This window comes from Artemia franciscana, chromosome 10, assembly GCF_032884065.1.
Source record: "Artemia franciscana chromosome 10, ASM3288406v1, whole genome shotgun sequence".
Classification (NCBI taxonomy): Eukaryota; Metazoa; Arthropoda; class Branchiopoda; order Anostraca; family Artemiidae; genus Artemia; species Artemia franciscana.
This window is the reverse complement of record NC_088872.1, coordinates 17,952,953-17,973,297: the sequence shown is the minus strand read 5'-3', so window position 1 is coordinate 17,973,297 and position 20,345 is coordinate 17,952,953. Positions and strand designations below refer to the sequence as shown.

General features: G+C 33.7%; 1 protein-coding gene across 50 annotated transcripts in view; it reads right to left on the bottom strand.

The window, feature by feature from the left end:
- Positions 1-11,282: 11,282 nt before the first annotated feature.
- Positions 11,283-20,345, bottom strand: part of LOC136031858 (PDZ and LIM domain protein Zasp-like) — a 152,556-nt gene continuing 143,493 nt past the window's right edge. For 31 of the 50 annotated variants that reach the window (XM_065711728.1, XM_065711741.1, XM_065711745.1 and 28 more), the window contains 3 exons: positions 18,129-18,244; positions 15,600-15,690; positions 11,283-11,757 (listed from right to left, as the gene is read on the bottom strand). In XM_065711728.1, the coding sequence (XP_065567800.1) occupies positions 15,604-15,690; positions 18,129-18,244 (203 nt within the window). In that variant the 3' untranslated portion in view covers positions 11,283-11,757; positions 15,600-15,603. The remainder of the gene's footprint in view (positions 11,758-15,599; positions 15,691-18,128; positions 18,245-20,345) is intronic. The other 19 variants (XM_065711732.1, XM_065711729.1, XM_065711773.1 and 16 more) reach the window with 1 other exon arrangement.

Below are 20,345 nucleotides of genomic sequence, written 5' to 3'. Positions count from 1 at the left end.
TTTGAAATAAATCCAATCGTCCACTTAAAATGAGTACACAATAACTGACTAGTCAAAATAGAATATAACTAACAAACTAAAGCTGTAGCTATTCTTGCTTACTAGCAGTAATATTAAAAAACTTTACAAATGAGAGAACAAAGCAAATTTAGATAGTCCATCAGTTCTGTGAGCCGTTTGAAGGCAATTGGAGACCAAAAATGATTCAAAGATTTATGACCGACTATTTCCAAGGATTTGCAATTAAATGGACGACATAGATTTCTAATTAACGACGTTTTTAATCAAAAACGGCCAATGATTAATTTAAAAAAAGTTCTTCTGTGGTAAGTAAAGAGCAAAATTGAAACTTAAAATGAACAAAAATTACTATTTCGCGGTCTATCTAACATATATCAATAAAACTAGTAAAAATAAACCAACTGTTAGGCAATTAGAGACAATTAGAAGGCAATTAGAGACAAAAGATGATTCAAAGATTTATGACTGACCATTTCCACAGGATTTGCAAGCGAATGGACGACAGAAATTTCTAATTAACAACGTTTTTAATCAAAAATGGCCAATGATTAATTTAAAAAAGTTCTTCTGTGGTAAGTAAAGAACAAAATTGAAACTTAAAACGAACAAAACTTACTATTTCACGGTCTATCTAACATATATCAATAAAACTAGTAAAAATAAACCAACTGATGATGTTTCCCTATGTTTCTGGAATCACAGAAAACTAGCGCTATACTGAAAACACTAAACAATATAGGCGTTTTGATACAGTAAAAGTACACGATTTAAGGAAACATTTTATATTTTAAAAATAAAGCATTTTAGGGACATTTCATGATTATTTGTAGACAAGTTTGAACTAAACCCATCTTGATAGTATTAGCACTATAGACTAGCTTTAAAATTTGTGTCATAACTTGAAAGTCTTCGTTGTATAGAGAGAATAATTGGACTTTCAGAGCTCATATTATGGTTTATTTGTTTTTCATTTCAAATAATACTAAAGCGTGTTTTTTTTTACAGTTTAAAATGGTATATTGCTATCGGTATTAGAACTGGTGAGACCAGCTATAATAAGTTTTCAAAATAAACTTAATTTTACACTTAAAGTTAATGATAATAAAAAGCTTTATCGATTACTTTGTAGTTTTGACACTACGTACTTACTTTTGACTCCTAATAAATATTCTTTTTTTACTTGGCTTTTGCGTTTTCAGTAAAGTGCCATTTTTCTATAATCCTACAAACATAGTTAAATATTACTAGTTGGTTTATTTGTACTAGTTGTACTAATATATATTAGATAGACCGTGAATTAATAATTTTTATTCGTTTTGAATTTCACCTTCGCTCTATTCTCCCCTCAGAAAAACTTAGTTTTTTAATTTAATTAAGTCAAAAGGTACAAACAACTTCGCTTGAAAAAAGAATGTTATGAACACGCGGCTTTAGTGGCGAGTCAATGACAGTAAATATAGTAAGATCTTAAAATACCGAACATAGTACGACGTGATATGTATAGTACCGCGGCACTTTTATATCTAGCACAATGATGGATGTATCCTTACTATTTGTCCTTATTAAAACACTTATCTTATCATTTTCCGTCTAATCAAGTAACCAAACTTGATTGTAATTTCAAACTTGACTCATATCCAAACAACGTCATGGTGGCTGTCTATTTACAGGAAAAAATTAAACAATGTAAACTTTTATTGCTAACAATCTTTTTGTATGTCTTTTCTTTTCTTTTTTATCAGTTTAGGAAGGCACTGTATTTTCAGAAATACACCGCATTGAAGTCAAGGTAAGATTAAATACAAAATGTAACCATCATAAAATTTACCACCGTCTGGACGAATTTATCTAATCAAATTTCAGGGAAAAATGTTTTGAAATAAGAAAGAGGTTTCAGGAAAAAACCAACAGTAAAGATAAAATTTATATTAACATTCTTTTGCGATAAAAAAAAGTGGTTTTTAGTATTTTTTTTTTAAGTTTTTTGCTACCAAGTACACGAGATCATAAGAATTTATATAAAGTCAAAAATATAAAAGTGAAAAGGCTGGGATGTTATTAAATGAGGATCATGTACCTCAACATAACGCAATTCAATAGTATACCAGGGAAAACCGTCCAGGTTATATTTTTTGGCTGTATTGAATTTTTAGCGTGTTCTTGTCTGAAGTTTCTGGTGGATGTGTTAGTGTGGTCAATTCAATCCACTTCATCGTAAGCGCTAAAAGAAAAAAAAAACATATTAACAAATTTAGGACACAAGATATTGCCAACGAAAACGCAGCCTGTGAAGGGAATAAAAAAAGAGTAAAGCCGAGGAGGCAAAGAAAGCGAGACAATGGACAATTTTATCCACAGATTTCTTATTTCCTCAAAAGTCAGCACGGAAATGTTGTGCTGCCAAGTTTCAGTTCCAAGTTTCAGCACTCTTGTAAAGGCCACGGATTTTAATTATTCAAAAACCTCAAAAAATTAAAAAAAAACCATCAAAACCAAATTATTCAAAAAAGATACATTGACAAGACCAAGTTAATTTTAGTTCTTAGACATATAGCAAAGACAATCAGAAATAAAGCAACGATTTCAACTTCTTGGATTTTTTATTATGCGAAAATTGAGCGAAAATTGAGAGTTTAAGCGAAAATTGAGCATAAGCATCCTTTTCCCTAAAAGAAAATGATCATTTAACGGGTGTCTACTCCATAATTACTTTAATGAAGAAAATGGACTAAGAAATAGGATTAATCGTTCAAAGAAGAACAATTGTAGTCCTGACAGTCATGTTGTCTTTCCGTAGGAATAAAAAGGAAAATTCCAAGGTTTCAAGGTTGAATATTTGGCAGTCCTTAGACTTCCGCATTTGTCTTGATCTTGAGGAATAATCGTTTCCTTTATTGTCCCTTGCAGTAAGAAACGACCTATTTCCCTTTAGTGTTTAATGCAATAGTTTTTGAGATAAATTCAGAACGATCGAACTATTTAAGAATACTAATACATGGTTAATACTAACATTAAATTGTGGATTAGCGTACTGATATTCCAAATATAAGGTGGTACTGATATAATTCTGTTAAACCAGTTTATCTGATTCAGTCGAATAATTCACGAAGGTTCATATTTTTATGTAGGAAAATTAATAACTCATTTTTTCCGCTTAAAAATATGTGAAATAAAAGAAGAAAACCTTATATAGGGTAACTCTAGTTTTCATTCCTCAGAAATACTTTTATCTTAAGTACAAAGCTAGATGAGGAAGACGTGAAGTGTTTCAACTTCAACGGCAAAATGTAAAATTCAATGGCAAAGTGCAAGATTCTTAGTTTGACTTCAATGGCAAAAATGTAACGGAAGGGAAGCAATATTTGGATTTTAATTGTTTGTCACCAACTGAAAGTCGTAGTAGTTAATCCCTCAAAACTGCAAAAATAGTGTGTCGGGAGAAGACTCCTTTTCTAATCCTAAGCTAATGCTCCATTACTTTGACCCAAAACGTAAAACGTAACACAGTCTAAAACTGAAGCATTTACAAACTAAGGCTGGGCTATTTTACCCAAATGTAACACTTATTAATTGTTTCATACGCATTTGAAGATGAATGAATGACATTGTGTGTATCATCGAATGATTGCCAAACATATACTTTACAGATAACACATAATCAACGGCACTGAGTAAGAAAAAGTTTTCTTACTCTACAATGTGTAAGTAACAGATTAAAAGTAGTACAGTTACCCAAGTGTATAGCCCCTGGTCACAGAAGAGAAATAAGATTCTTCCTTACAAGTCACTCTTTCTAATAGCATAAAAATCTTCGAACGACAAAGATTTAAAGCCTGCCAGTACCTGTAGTATATAGTTCATTATTCTAAAATTTCTTCTTGATTTACATCTCATTAGATGTTGGTACCTTCTTTTCTATTTTCTTGTAAATCTCTGGACAATTCAGTGTGGAAGGTATGTAGACTCCGAAACCCATCCACTTTGTCCCACTCACATAAAGTTACTTTCACCGTAAGTTTTAAGCAGACTTGGTGCCAGAGGCGGGAAATACGCCTCTGAAAATCATAAATTTCTTATCCTAAGGGCCCAGGGTACTCGCCCCATACATTTTAAGCCGATAAGCGAAAAAAAAATGCTTGCCAACCTCTCTAATGGGATGGGAGATGATCAAGGAGGACCCATATTGTGCCTCCAATCGCACAGATAAGAATGGGTTAGTTAGGAGGGTGCTTCCTATTTTTTCTGAGATTTTCAAATTTTCTTAGGTTAACAGCTTCTAACGGGTTCCTTCAGACAAACAAAAATTACATAAAAATTATAAAATCAGTATAAAATGGAGATTCTTTCCATGCATGCATCACTTATAAACTTTTGTTTCTTAAACTTTCGATTACTATTGGTATGGGTCGCTCTTTACTTACAACTAGTTACTACTAACTCTTGAACATAACTGAAACTTTCAAAGTGAAGCCCTTGGGCCCGAGTCTCCGCATATATGCCGCAAAAATATATAAGTATTTCACTCTTTCCACTCATAATCTTTCACGGATTATTTAGAAAACGGTTCTCAATGATTATAGGTTTGTAATTTAAATTAACTGCATTATATATTTAAATTACAAGTTGGGATTAGAGGACATTGAACTTCTTAGAAAGTATCCAACCCACCGAACAAAATTACAGAGAATACCCAGCTCTAATACTGGTGACCGGCGTTTACCCCTTGGAAAATTCCCCTCCAGAAAATATACACCCCTGGAAAATACCCCCGTAAAATGCCCCTCGCGGAACCCACCCCCCTCCCGTAGAAAATAAGGTTCTCCAAATTGGAGTTTTATTTTAGTTCTTTTTAAATTTCCGGAGAAGGAAGGAATTTTGGTACTTGTGTATTATGTGCCACTCACTCAAGTATTACGCTTTGTAAATCTCGAGAACAAACCGGTTTCTTCGTTAGTTTCTTTCAGCTTAGCGCGAGACAAGAAAAATACAGGTGACAGAATACATGGGAAATATATAATTTGGGCTATACATTTGCACTAAAGGGGGAGGGGGTAAAGTATTCAGACAGCTTTAGATCAGAAAACAATTCTTAATTCATTATAAGCAGAATAATTATACCGAACACATTTTGCATGCAGACCCTCCATACCTTATCCCCCCTAATGTGCCAGTATATAGCCCAAATTTGTTCTAAAGTAACAAAGAAACTAACGAAGAAACCAGTTTGTTCTCGAGTTTTACACATCGTAAGCTTGAGTGAGTGGCGTATAATGCACGAATACCTGAATTTTTCATGGAGAGAGAGCCGGATTTCTCGGCATTATTTAGAACGATCACAATTTACACTAAAAAAACAAGTTTTTTCGACTGAAAGTAAGGAGCAACGTCAAGCCTTAAAACGAACAAAAATTATTTAGTATATGAAAGGAGTTTCCCCCTCCACAAGACTTCGCTCTTTACGCTAAAGACTTTACTTTTTTGTCCTAATGCTTTAAGAACGATTCCTGAAACACAATAGCTGTTTAATTAGAACAATAAGTTTTTTTTTAATTTCTATACGAAAAACCTTTAGCGTAAAGAGCGAGGTCTTGAGGAAGAGGCAACCCCTTTCATATAAAATTTGTTGTTGCTCCTTACTTTCAGTTGAGATTTTTTTTATTTAATTACTTGCTGATACTCTTTGTTTGTAGGAGACATACGGAACAAGTTTTTTAAAGAAAAGTAAAGATCCTCATTAAACATAAAAGAGCAGAAAAAAGTCGAATAATCTTCAAAGTAAAAACTTTAGAGTCTAATAGAAAAAAAAAGATATGAAATATGTTTTTCTATGAAAAAGACAATGTCAATAAAAAATGGACAGAAATTAATTTTTTAAAAAGTTCCACAAAACAAGTTTGTCAAAGAATATTAAAGAGCCTCATAAAGAAAAAAAACGCGTATAAATAAATTCAAATAATTTTTCAAGTGGAAAACTACCACAAATCACCATCGATAAATGTATTAAACCCAAAACGAACATATATTGTAATAAATAACCAAATCAAACTCAAAACGAGCAAAAATTAACATGAAAGTTCTATAAAAAAAACTTTAGCGTAAAGAGTGAGGTCTTGAGGAAAAGGCAATCCCTTTCATATATCCCTTAATATTTTCTGTTCGTTTTAAGGTTTGATGTCGCTCCTTACTTTCAGTTTTTTTTTAATAATACCGGGAAATCCGGCTCTCTCTCTCCATGAAAAATTCCATTGCTTGTGTATTATACGCTGCTCAGTCAAGTTTACGATGTGTATAACTCGAGAACAAACTGTTTTGTTAGTTTCTTCGTTACTTTGGAAACAAATTTGGGCTATAGATTTGCACATTAGGGAGGGGTGGGGGGGTAAACTATAGCAAGGCTGCATGCAAGATATGTTAGGTACAATTATTCTGCATATTATGAAGTAAGAATTGTTTTCTCACTTCGAACTGTCCAAATACTTTATCCCCCTCCCTATTTGAAAATGTATTACCCAAGTTATATATTTCTCATATATTCTGTCACTTGTTTCTGTCTTGTCTCGCGCTAAGCTGAAAGAAACTAACGAAGAAGCCGGTTTGTTCTCGAGTCTTACACAGCGTAAACTTGGGTGAGTGGCGCATAATACACAAGTACTAAATTTTCTTTCCCTTAAGGGAATTAAAAGAAACAGAACTCAAATAAATTTCTCAAATTTGGAAAGCCTTGAAACCTCATTTGGAATTCCTTGAAACCTCAGCTGTTCCAAGATTTCAATTTACAGTAATTTTTTATTTTCGATTCTCCACGGGGGTGGGGGGTCTGCAGGTGATATTTTCCAGGGAGGGGTAATTGCTGGGGTGTAAACGCCTAGAGCCCTGAATACTATTTCTAGTACTGCGCTATTATCGCGACCACTACCTAAGATACTCCTACCAAGAATACTGCTTTAGTACAAAGGTTGAAGCATTGTGAAAATCGGAATCATGCAAATACTCAGGTTTGTATAATCAGCCTCTCTACAACTTCGTAAAATCCGTAATTTAGAAGATGTTTCTAAGCGATTAAGTATTAATTATTATAATATCGATTGCATGAATGAATTAATTGCGTTAATCAAAAATACCTTGCAATGTAGAATTCGAGAAATTTTTAGCTTTAAAAGACAAAATTCTAGAGTAGCTTGAATGAAGAGCAGTGGCAAATTTCCAGCATTTTTATTGGGCAGGGCCAAGAGGGGTCCATATTTGGATAATCAATGGGCATGGGATATATAATGATTTTTTCTCCACACTCTAGGTGAAAAGGGGCAACTGCCCCCCCCCCCCCAAATAATGCCCCAGGTGGAGAGTCACGTACCTTTAATGTATTATATATTTTTTCCCAGCCCCTTCGTGTGGAAAAGGTGGTCATAGAGACTTTGTAGGGAGATCATTCGATTGGAAAGCTAAAAGTTCCATTAGCCCTTTTAAGAGTCAAAAGCGATTGGAGGACACCCCACCCCCTCTTCCGTGCCCTTCTTTGCTACTTCGTGCCCCACAGCCCCCCTTATGATATCGGGTCAAAATTTTGATAGAGTCATTTTGATCAAATCGATCGAAAGTCCAATAAATATGCCTCCGGGAATCAGATGTCCCCCACAACCTCTGGGCCCAGAGCAGTAAATTAAGCAAATTGTAATTGTTTACAGACAGGCTTTATAGTAAAAAAAGGGAGTAGTGTTTAATCTTGGGTATCCAATTATCTAGAAACTTTCCGGAATCGTTCTTTGGGCCAAGACGATCACGTATTTGGGGGGGAGGGAGAATGTTAGGGAGCTTGTAAATGGACAGAGGCATAGAGCGTAAGCCAAGAAGAACCTAATGTACAACACAAAATTTTGGGGGGGCATGGGCTCCCTAAAATAGGACACAAAACTGCTTTTCTCCTCGGCTCCAAAGTTGTATCCCAAATCATTGGGCTATTGGAAACCTCAATAGGGATTATATAAAAATAAATAAAAGAAAACAATTAGGAGGAATCAGGCCCAAAATAGGGTCTAAATAGGGCCAACAATTTTTCCGCTGGCCTCAAAACTTACATCACTGAAAACCATGAATACCACTGCTTCATCCAGGGGTGCTACCACCACGCCTCCATACTCCACCCACGGCTGCTTCTATCACGTGTGTTACTGCTGCAATTACTATGATGTACTTCCAGCATGTATATACGGTAGACACTGTCTCAACGTAGTGTGCATAGTAGCCTACTATGCACATTTTTTTTATATCACAATGTGTAAACTGAAGAAAATTATACTTCATTCAATTACAACATTTTTCATATATGACATTTTGTTTATGAACTAGGAGGGAAATTCAAAACCCATTCAATAAATTTCTTCTATTAATTAATTTTATAAGACGTGGAAAATATTTTAAGTTCTATTATTGTTTTTCATGAAACGATTTCTTGAGATTTTTATTAAGCAGACAAAGTTATGTAACATTGTATTTAGCCACGTTCCAATTTTTAGATTGCGGATACGATGGACTTATTTATCGGATTACTACAGATACTTAATCTTGTCCAGCAAACTAATCCATCATCCTTACAATGAAAAAAGGGCTGCTCTTACATATTAAATGACATCTCTTTTAATATTAGATTGTCAAAGGAAGAAATTATTCTTTTCTCTTCTAAGACCCGGAAGCTTTTGAGGTTCCAGGAAGCGATTGAATTTGACAAATAAGGGGGTAGACGAATGATAAAAGCGTCTTAAGAATCAAATCTTGCTGAAATAAGCTAATTTTGAGGATAAAAAATATTTCCTGGCGGGAATACAAGACGCTGACTCAAAGACGTTTTGGTTTATAGGAAGGAAAAAGCAATTGCTTGGATAGAGCAAAAAATATATTTTTTCTCGGCTTAGAAATATTTGGAGCCAAGTCTTTACTTGACTAATAAAAGCGACTCTTAAATAAAGCGAGAATGCTCAAATTGCGTCCTATAGTTCGGCTAAATTAAAAAAAATATATATTATCAGCTAATATTGGTGGGTTATTTATTATGTGTATTTAGCAAACCTAGTGCAATTAGTATATTGATTTTTAACCTTTTTTGAAAACATGAAATAATAATTCAAAAGAACGAATTGCATTGGAAACAAGAGCTCTGATAGATAAGCATTTGATTTCATGGACCCATTAGTATTTTGCCATGGAGTCCTTAAGGGGATCCTTTGAGTATCTAGCTTAGATACTCAGTTAGACCGTTCTGACCATTTGAAAAAAAATCATAAAAATGATGTGAAAATTCGAAAATATACCAATTAGTTGCTACAGAATGAATAAATGATAATTTAGAATTACTGTCTGTTGATATGAAGCTATTTCTTCTGAAAAAGACAGTGTTTTATATTCTAAGTTGGAAAGAAAATAGCAGAAAATTCTGGCATAATTTTAGCGAGTTTCTTGAAAAATTGGATTCAAAAAGAAAACAAACTACAATGGATGGCTTAAACCTCTAGTCTAAAGGGCAAACTTCCTTTTTTAACGTTCGATCTCAAAATTTATTTAGATACGGTTATTTAATAAAAATTACATTTTAAATTCAGAATAACAGAAAGTTCTTGAAAAAAATAAATTAAAAGCATACCTAGATAGGAAAATACACAAATTTATTCTAACATGAGCGCTATTTGAAAGGCCCAGTAATCATCAAAATTGTATTTAGTGCCAGGCGTATTCTCCCAAGAGATCCCCCGAAAAATACTCCCTTCGGAAAATTCTCCCCACGTACAAAATTGAGCAGCTAAAGAAATAGTATGACAAATAAAAATAACAAAGAAAACAAGGAACTATATTGAAGAATAATTCATCAGAAAAGAAGAAAAGAAGGAACATACATCAGAAGGTTTTTCGTTTGAAGTACCTTTAATTTAGGCTGTTTTTTTTTTTTTTTTTTTTTTTTTTTAATTAAAAAAAGTAACAGTTTAAGTAAAGGAAGTTTTAAGAATTCATCAAACACTGAATGAATGAATGAATGAACTTTATTACCCGTAAAGTATAAAAAACACAAAGTACGGAGTATTATAAATAAATATAAATAAATAAACAAAAACAAATACGATAAACAGCGAAGAAAAACAAAATTCAAACTAACAAAAGACAATAGGGACTAATCAACCAGTATCTATATGGAAAAAAGGCTGCAGAGGGTCATAAACGTGAATAAAGTTGACAGTCTTTTTACATAAATCATCACTGGAAGACCGAATCCGAGAAGGCACATCTACTAAACCAAATCGAGCAATTATTTTTTTGTTTCGGTGCCATCTAGGAAGCCGGAGGAGGATTTTGCAATATCTGAAATAAGCCGTACGTAGAGAATGTCGATCTTTCTTACGAAACAGATAAGCCATGCCTGATAAAAACAAAAGCACAGGGGCGCAATAAGCGTTATAAATCATGCACTAACCGTTGGGGTTGTAACGGCTTTTGTTTGGGGATATTTTTCCGTAAGCGACGCGTAGGTTTTTTCACGGCTTGATTCACTAGGGATGAACAGGTAGCGGAAAGTTTTGGGCCGAAACACAGACCAAGCCAACTAACTAAAGAAGAACATGGTAGAACTGCAGTCCCAGTAACGAATGGAGCGACCGTATAAGGACTATTAAAACAAATAAACTCGCATTTAGACGCATTAACTGACAGTCCAATCTTAGATAGTTCATTGGTTAATATAGTAAAATTAGAAAGCAATCCACGGCGAGTCCGGGCAACAAGAAGAACGTCATCTGCATATGCAATAGAAGACAAACCAGTATTACCGTAAAAAACAGAACTTCTAAGGGGACGCAGGCACGATGCAAGCACGCATTTAAATATACTAGGAGACAATACGGCACCTTGCCGAACTCCCTTATTAATTTTTACCGGTTCAGATATTTAGCCATTCCAGGTAACTTGAATTTTAGACTTTGAATACCAAGAAGAGAATAAACTTAGTACGGAAGGATTAACACCTGAAGACGCAAGGGAAAATAGAGCCTGAGAGTGCACAATATTGTCGAAAGCTCCAGAAATATCAACAGTAAGATAGACTGTTCAAACAGAAAGTACAGGCTATTGTCCACTAGGCGCACATACCCCTGCCTTGTTCTGATTAACCTCAAAATCCTTGACCTGTCGATTTTGAAATTTGCTCTTTCTTTATAGAACATCCTGTAATTGGATATTTAAAATCCTGAACCGTCAATATATACAAAAATGTAATACAAAAATGCAAACAAAGGTATTTATTGTTACTCAAATGAACAAGACTTTGAAAAGCGCAACAAATAAACTCTTTAATAACTAGCAGTAAAATATCAAGGGGCAGGATAAAAAAAAAACAATCCGACCTAAAGCTATGATTTGGTAGCATTCTTTCCTTGCTTCGCACTTGAAGGAGAAAATTACCAAGCGATATTTACACATTTAGCACCAACAAACACAAAAGCACCTATTATAGCATATTGCACAAAAGTTGGCATATACTTTAAGTACTGCTTTTCTTTTCAGGCATATATTAGTAAGTACAGTAGATAGAATAAAGCTCTCTTTAGCAATTAAAAATTAAAACATAATAATAAGAGTCTGTTACAGGCACTCGAAAACTTTAAAAGGTATGGCTCAAATACGTGTGGCGTGTGATTTACACATTGGCTTTCCTCCTTTTGCAAGGAAGCTCTGGCCTTCCAAATTCTTCTTGCATACCTAAATATAAAAAAAAAAGTAATTTTCAGATGCGATAAAAAAAAACAGTTCAAATTGAACAATAAGCAGTAAAAACAATAGACAAAATCAAATTTCCCCAATAGGTTTTTAATATCTCAGATGGTTGCTTTAACAGCAGAATATATGAGTAATTGAAATACTGACCAAATTTACGTTTGTTCTCCCTCAAGACAGCAACTTTTATAAAACCAAAAACCTTGAACCAATATCATTAAGCGACATTTTTGTTTCAATTTTGATCTGAAACAAAAAGAAAACCAAGTATTATCCCACATGGATATACTTTTCATAGACCGGTTCGAAATCCAGCGAATTCGACTTCTGTCAGAAACATATTCCGCAGGTTAAAATCCCAAAATTTAGCTGCGCGAAAGAATGTCAAGAATTGACATTCTTTTTTCTCGACTAAGTATAATCAAAGCCATATAGGGACACAAATTTTTAGGGACACGAATTTTGCATTAACGATAATCAGAATAACAGAGAAAAATGAGTGAGTCCGCATCTATAGTGGAAAGACCAACGACAAAAATAGCCTAATTTTGGCATTAGCATTGGTACCTGAAAATCATGAAAATATTATGGAAGAAACAAAAATTGCGAATTTGTATTTAAAGAATTCCACATCTAGAAAACTCTTTCAGAATGATGAAAGCAGCTGGAAACACTGAATTTTCAAAGAAAAAAAAAACACAAATAAATAACATATAATACAAAGGGAAGGAAAGTTTGCAGAATCTCGGCAATAATCCTTTTTTCACAACTCCACAAAAAGGCAACCTGTTTCATAAACCATCAAAATTGTATTTTGCATTACGTAAATATTTCCAGAGTTTAGTAAGAGAGGAATTTAATAATTGCAGGGAAATAAAGTTCAACTACTTCTGTAATTTCTTAAAAAACCATTTCTTAAAATATTAATTATTGCTCAAAATACGATAAGATCATGGTAAATTATACAATTTTATAGGCTTCCCAGAAGAGCAAACATACATCCTTGAATAGCTGCACCTGTAGAAGTAGTGTATATATACACACACACACACACACACACACACACACACACACACACACACACACACACACACACACACACACACATATATATATATATATATATATATATATATATATATATATATATATATATATATATATATATATATATATATATATATATATATATATATATATATATATATATATATATATATATATATATATATATATATATATATATATATATATACAAGAGAAAACAACTTTATTTTGTTTCATGAACAAAATTTTTCCTTTTTTCCATTTTTCCATTTTTTTTTCCTTTGATACAACAGCAAAATATTGAAATAGAAAGATAAATTCTTATGGGATGTATTCTTTAATACAAGGATTCCAAATGCTTACAAATTAAAAAAGAAATGTAATAGCGAAAGATAAATAAATAAAATAACTTGCATATAAAATGACTAGCTTGGCAAAAAGCAACAAACTATTTAACTAAAGACAATTTAACAAGACAAACATTCGCCAACACTAAAAGCATATCATCCAGAAAAGTTACCACAAAAACTTTCTAAAAGATAAAAGAATCCATCAAGAATAAAAGTCTTCTAACGATGGGAGTCCACTTTTTGCACCAGAATGTGCAAACACAAATGTAATTTATGCTATGCAACAGTTATTTACCCATTGAGGGTACTTTTGTTCAGCCAGACCGTCAGTCTCAGTGAGTTAAGCAAGCAAGCAGAGTTAAAACTTGAAGCTACCCCGGTAAGGAAAGGGTGTTCATGATAAGGTGGCAACAGGTATCACGTTCATTTTAAAAATGGAACAAACAATTATTACCTGTACACTTGCGCACTGTTAGTGCGAATGCACATGAATGACGGGTATTGGAAACTGTACCAGATGTGCCAAATTCGAACAGAAAGGATCGTGAAATGGTCTTTGACAGGATGAAAGTGACCGCACGGTATTACTTTCAACTAGCTAGAGGCCTTTTCCATTGACGTAAAGTTACTGAGAAAAAAGTTGCATTTTATGCCTTTAGTCAAAGCGTCAGTAACAACCAATGAAAACCATTCTTTGCTGAGTAAAATCAGAATTTTACGATCCTTCTGGCTGGAATTTGGCAAATTCTGGTACACTTTCTAATACCCGCCATTCGTATTGACAGTGCGGATGCGCACAGGTCCAAAATAATAATACTTGGATGTGATATAAATGAGACTTGTGGACCACGTTCGCTACCCTGATAAAATAAGACAGATTCATTCAGTTAATTGTAAGCTTCTAAAAAAGATAAATAGCAGAAATCTTTGATCTTTTTATTGCATTGTACCCAAAATTAAAGGGCAGATCTCACATCTTATTTTGAACATCTTTAAAAATAATGAAAATTCTCATATGCACAATTGCACAGCCTGTGCACATTTGCAAACACGTACTTACTCAAGAGTGGGTGGGAGAGACGGGTCGTTGGTGGAACTAGACTATTTCAAGACCTTTAGCAGAAGAAAAATAAGCCATAATCTTATGCCTTATATACATAATTGAAACGATATAATTCAGCTATATATATAAGTTATTCTGTTTTTTTCCTTATTGGAATCCTTAAAAGAAAGCCTGTTTTTACAGAAAATCTTAGAAAACTTAGTTTTTGTAGCCTTGTAAATTTGGGAGAATGTGAGACGCACCCTTCTATTTTGGGCATGGAATTTACCAAAATTTCAGGGCATCAACATTCTTGTGGGAATGATTGAGTAAACTTATAGCTACCTGTATAGCAACTGTCGTTTCCTTTTTTTATAAAAAGAGCTAAACACATATCATATGGTAGCTATTGGTATAAACAATATAATTCTTTTTATATACCCTAAAATATATAACTTTTATTTCCCTGTTTTTTTTTTGTCAAAGGTACGGGAGTGTAGCCTATATTTTATTTCACAGGGGATTCAAGTTATTTCAGTGTTAGAGGGTTGTCGAATTGAGGATAAAACATATATATGTCACAGTGAACGACAAAATCAGAGAACATATCATACCCTAAGGATTATTTTAAGATTTGATCAAATCGCTCGGGAGGAATGTAAGCTTTTTGATCAAATATCTAGATAACTGACTAATCACTGATTTGATCATGACATTGCAACATAATCAATACAGAAAAACAGAAGGTTTAGTTGTAAAATACAACGTGGTTCAAAAACTCTTCTTATTTTACTGGCTAAAAGTTTCATACAGACGAGCCAATCAAGTTTAAGTTCTTTTTTACTGGCTTGATATGTGACGTTACAAGTCACAACAATTAGTAAAAAAAGGCGATGTTATGGGGTCCCCTTTCTGACGTAAGCTCAAGGTCTAATTTGATGGGATTGCAAAAGTAAGTCATAAAAACAAACTAATGCAATTGAACCATATATTATGATATTTAGATTTTAAGCATATATATGTTATTGACGAAACTCCCCTTTCTGACATAAGCTTAAGGTCTAATTTGATGGGATTGCAAAAGTAAGTCATAAAAACAAAATAACGCAATTGAACCATATATTATAATATTTAAATTTTAAGCATATATATGTTATTGACGGAATGGGGGGTTATGAACCTTCAGAATTCTCCATTGGCTATGTCACTGTGCAGACACAGGTTAATGCTTTTTATTATCTCTCTTTTTTTCTACATGCTCTAAGTTAAATCTAATGGCAGTTACTAGCTATGTTGCCACAATGCATTAAGAAGGAGCAAGCAAGTTCATCATGTGCTCAGGTTATTGGATTTCGTGATATCTGTCTATACTATCCTACTGTTTTAACCTGATTATGGAGCCTTGACTGCATGAGATTTGCAAATAGCTTTGCCAGCTTTGGCATAAAAAGGTATCCCTTCCAAATTACTTGCACACACCTAAATTAATAGAAAAAGAGAAACATATAGAATAAGGGTTTCGAAAAAACACATGAATGCTTACGACGGGGGAGGGTAGCCTAAGGATAAAACTTGTTTTTGGCACTTTCAAATAATAATAAAACTACTAAAAATATAATAGAAATTTTAAGCATAGTCATTGGGAAGATTGCGGCGTGCCTAAAAAAAGGAAAGAAAAACACATCAAAATTTGTTTATATGCTTTTTTGGTAGCCTAAGAGTCCGACAATTTTTTTTTTTGGGGGGGTCTCCTAAAATCCACTCTTCAGATTACGGCCTTAGAACTGAGATAGCATATTCTTGGATTCCAGATCCAATCCAGATTCCAGATCCAGATCCAAAAAGATAATCGAATAGAAATGAGCAAGGATATTGGCAGAGGGAGACAGAATTTGAAGAATAATACATAAATCGTAGAAAATGAATAGAATAAAATGATATCATTATAATTTGGGTAGTCAGTAATACACCCTTAAAACTAATCAGCTTAGTCATTTGAGATCACTATAGACTGGTAAGGACGAAATATAAACAATTCTCATCTCGGGTAAAAAGATTACATAATCTATATATACGTATAAGTCAAATTTGTGTTTTTGTCTGCGCCTATGCACTGAAAGATAAGCAAAAGTAATTTAGCTAAAAACGTCAGAATTATGCAAAATAATCTTGGTACTATGATGATATAAAGACTACACGAAAAACAACATACCCGCCCCCCCCCCACACACACACACACAAAATCACTTTAAAAAATCTGGAAAACTCAAATTGCAAGGGCAGTATGATTACGTCATGAGAGGGCCAAAGGCCTCAGGTGCCTAGCATAGCGAGCTGAACGATGGCAAATAGGGCGTATCTCATCATTTATATTCAGCAGATTTTTTTCTATCATCAGATTGTATCTCTATCTGTATAGATTGTATCTCTATCATTTACATTCAGCGAATTTTTTTTTACATTATTAGAGTAGATTAAGAAAACAAATATCTAAAAGCTAAGAAATTAGTGTTATATTACTGACAATGTTTCCCGGTTAGGATACTATGTTCCCAAATGAAACAATAGAGTGAAATTTTTTTTTTGCTCATTCGCTTTTATGTAAATCACACATATAGAAGAGATGCGACCTATCAACTAAAAATTTCATTTTCATCAAATTTTATGCGTTCATTTTTATGGAAATTCAAGAATTGGAATAGACATAACTTATTAACTAAAATTTTCCTTTTCATCGAATTTTTATGCGTTCATTTATATCGAAATAAATCCTAGACAGAAAAAAACAAACTCTTGACCAGGCCAGGTGGCTAAAGGCCAAAGGAAAAATGAATCATCGATTCGCTAGGAATATTATCATGTGGCCAAGGTCCAGCGGTAGATATATTCAAAACATTCGTTCGTCATTGACAACACGAATAAAATAAAGACCGTTTAGAATCACAGAATTACTTTAAATCAAAATTCGATATGAAAACATGCTATCAATTATGCATAACTTAATTTAGAAAATTAATAAGTAAATAAAATGTCACAGGGTTATGCGTGAAAGAAGAGTAGAGTTTATTGAGGTGCCCATGAGGTGTCCCTTTTCCCAACCTTTTCCTTAAATTCTTTACCTCTTTGAATGTTGTGACTGAATGCATTTCAAATTCAAAGTTGAAATCCAGAAACACTATGTACGAAAATTATTTAGCTATTTTCCATTTTCCAAGGATATATATTTACATTTTTTTTGCAGTTTCGTTTATTACAAAATGAGGCCTTAGGAAGTTTTTCGGTATAGATTTAACATTTTTTTGAATTATGAAGGCTGAAACTGTAATCAAACAGTAGATAGAGTAAAAAAAAAAAAGAAAACAAAGACAACGTGGTTCACAACTCTGTTTCTCAACTCTGAGCCTTTTCCCTCTTTTCCTTGCTCCCAATGGGGGCACAAATTAAAAAAACGGAACCAAACCCTAGAAAATACAACTTTGTTACCCTCAATTACCATATAGAGGTGCTAGGGTTTAATTTTCAGAAGGGAGGGGGGTAATTTTTGTACTACCAATTATTCCAAGTAAGAAGGGTTGATAATAAGAAAATGAACGCAAGATCTACACCTTCAAGAGAGAACAAAACAAAGAAGAAAAGGCCTAGAGTTAAGAAAATATAATTTTTCATTTCAAAAGTGGAATAAATTATCTATTTTTACAATATTTGTTTAGGAAAGTCCTATTTTTTTCATTTCAAAGGGTATTTCAAAAGAAAAATTGAAATGCGAATCAAAACTGAAAATTGAAGCACAGCATCGAGAGGCATGTTTTGGCTTTTCTTTCATTTTGGGGGAGAATAAAACCTTTTGGAGCTTCGGAAATAATCATGAAAATAAGTAAAATCTGAAAACTCAATTAAAATATTAATAATTCTCTTACGCTGCAATTGAAGCACTGGCTATGGTAGTTGTTGTTCATAGCCTCGACCCAGCGATCTCCAGCTTCGATGGGAAACCCGCATCCAAAGCACTTTGTCGTAAAAAGCTCATTCCAATCTTGAAAAGACAAAATATGTTTACATTATCGAAGGGAAAAGCACAAACATGACCGATTCCTATCTTTTCCACAAGTGGAATTACTTCAAATGATTCCTTTCTAAAGAAGGCATATTTTTAAACATTCGAAAAGCAGTTAGACGGGGGCATGGGGATGGGGGGGGGGTCACGTTCCGGTCGTACTTGAAATTCCATAATTTTTTACTACTTCCCTCACAATTTCTAATATGGTCTAATATGGTCATACAGTTTTGTCAGTTTTTTCAGCATTTTTGTCAGTTTTTTTATTATTAAGAAGGAGAGTCTGAACTATCAAAACTAATTACAGATTCATCATTTCCGATTTTTTAAAGGCAAATTCTTTGGTTAAATTTTTTTTGTAGGGATGTTCCCATGGATACCAGTAGGGTCGCGTTGCTCCTGGAAAGCAAGAAGCCATTGAACATTGTATACAAATAGGATTAAGTGGTATATTACCATTTAAATCCCCACAAAAATTCCTGGTAGCACTTGCCCCCTCCCCCTCTCGAAAATTCCTATAGGCACTCCTGACCTCTCTCGTCCTCATCTTTGTGCCTGTAAGCAAGTGATTGATATCTTTTATGTTATGCAGAAAAATATTTTCTGCAATATCACTGCAAAAAAGGGGTGCAATCACTTTCTGGCACCAATATTAAAAGCGCAGTGCAAAATTAATCCTGGGAATCAAGGATAATTGGAGATTAATTTCTACTCGCCCCCTTCCCCAAACTTCCTTCTATTTTTTTTCATCAAGAGACTCGCGAAGAATGAGGAAAATCGGGCATAGAAACACACATTTTGAGGCTTTAAGCACACTCCCCCAGCCTACACAAAAATATACCGGCCGTCCTCCATAATGGCTAATGCGCGATTATACATTGTACATAATGTTATCAAGCTTCAAGTTGATAAGTGAAGTTAAATGAACCTTGAAAACAGATGTATATATTAACCGTTTATTGTGTGTGGATTAAGTGCATCTTCGGGAACAAATGCGCCACCGGGTAACATTATTGTCTCTAAAACTGGAAAGCTCAATATATAGCTTTTCGATAATTTTAAATCAATTGGCCAATTCATAATTTTCACTCGATGGCTTTTTGGCACTTTTCGGTTCAAAACTATCATTTTGCACCACAAAATTACTGAAAACACTACTTTGCCGTGGAACATACTTAGAGGGGTCAGAAAAACCTTTAATGTCATTTCTAAATAACTTCTTTTGATATTCTAGCACCATTGGTTCGATGAGATCAATCCCGAGGAGAACAAAACAAACAAATAAACAAATAGCTTTAGCCCAAATCATATAAGTCATTTACTCCTTAATTGCCCACCTTCTTGGAAAGATGATCATCACTCTTTACACTTGCCGCAGTTTTATTTCTTTTTGGCGTTTCGTTTTAAAACCTGGCTGCTCGATTCAACTTTACATCACTGAATTGTCATTACCTTCTACTGAAATTCCACAGACAAGAAGACACACCATGCTATGAATAAAATTGTTACTTCTTTTAGATGCCAATACCCAGGATAAAGTTCATCGCCAGAGCTGTCGCGCCTTGTTATTTTTCTTGTACTGATTTCTATGTAAATTTCATTTTACAGTTCTTAATTTCTAGGCCTTAGAAGTGCTTGGAAAAAGCCCACAAAGCGATCATTTTGCCAACTAAGAGCCAGCAACTTTGACTAGGGACCGATATCAGTATTTGAGCTACAACAAGGCACTTAATTTTCGCATAAGCAATGTTCACAGAAAAGGGAAAAACTAACATCTTAAAAATTATTATTGGATAAAAACTATCCAATTACCCTTCAAGAAGAGGATTCGAGTTCAAAGCACTTGAAAAAAAAACACACACACACTTAATCTAAACACGCTACGTCTTCGAGAGATGCAGTGCTAAACAGTCACCCAATGAAGTAATACATATTACGAGCGAAGGAACAGGTTTCATCAGCTCTGTTTCTAGAAGATATCCCCATTCAATGGATTTGTCCTGTCCATCCACACGCTACAAAAGTTTTCAGTTTTTTAGCTTTTCAGTTTTTTTTCCATCTTGCAATTGAAATTCTTTTT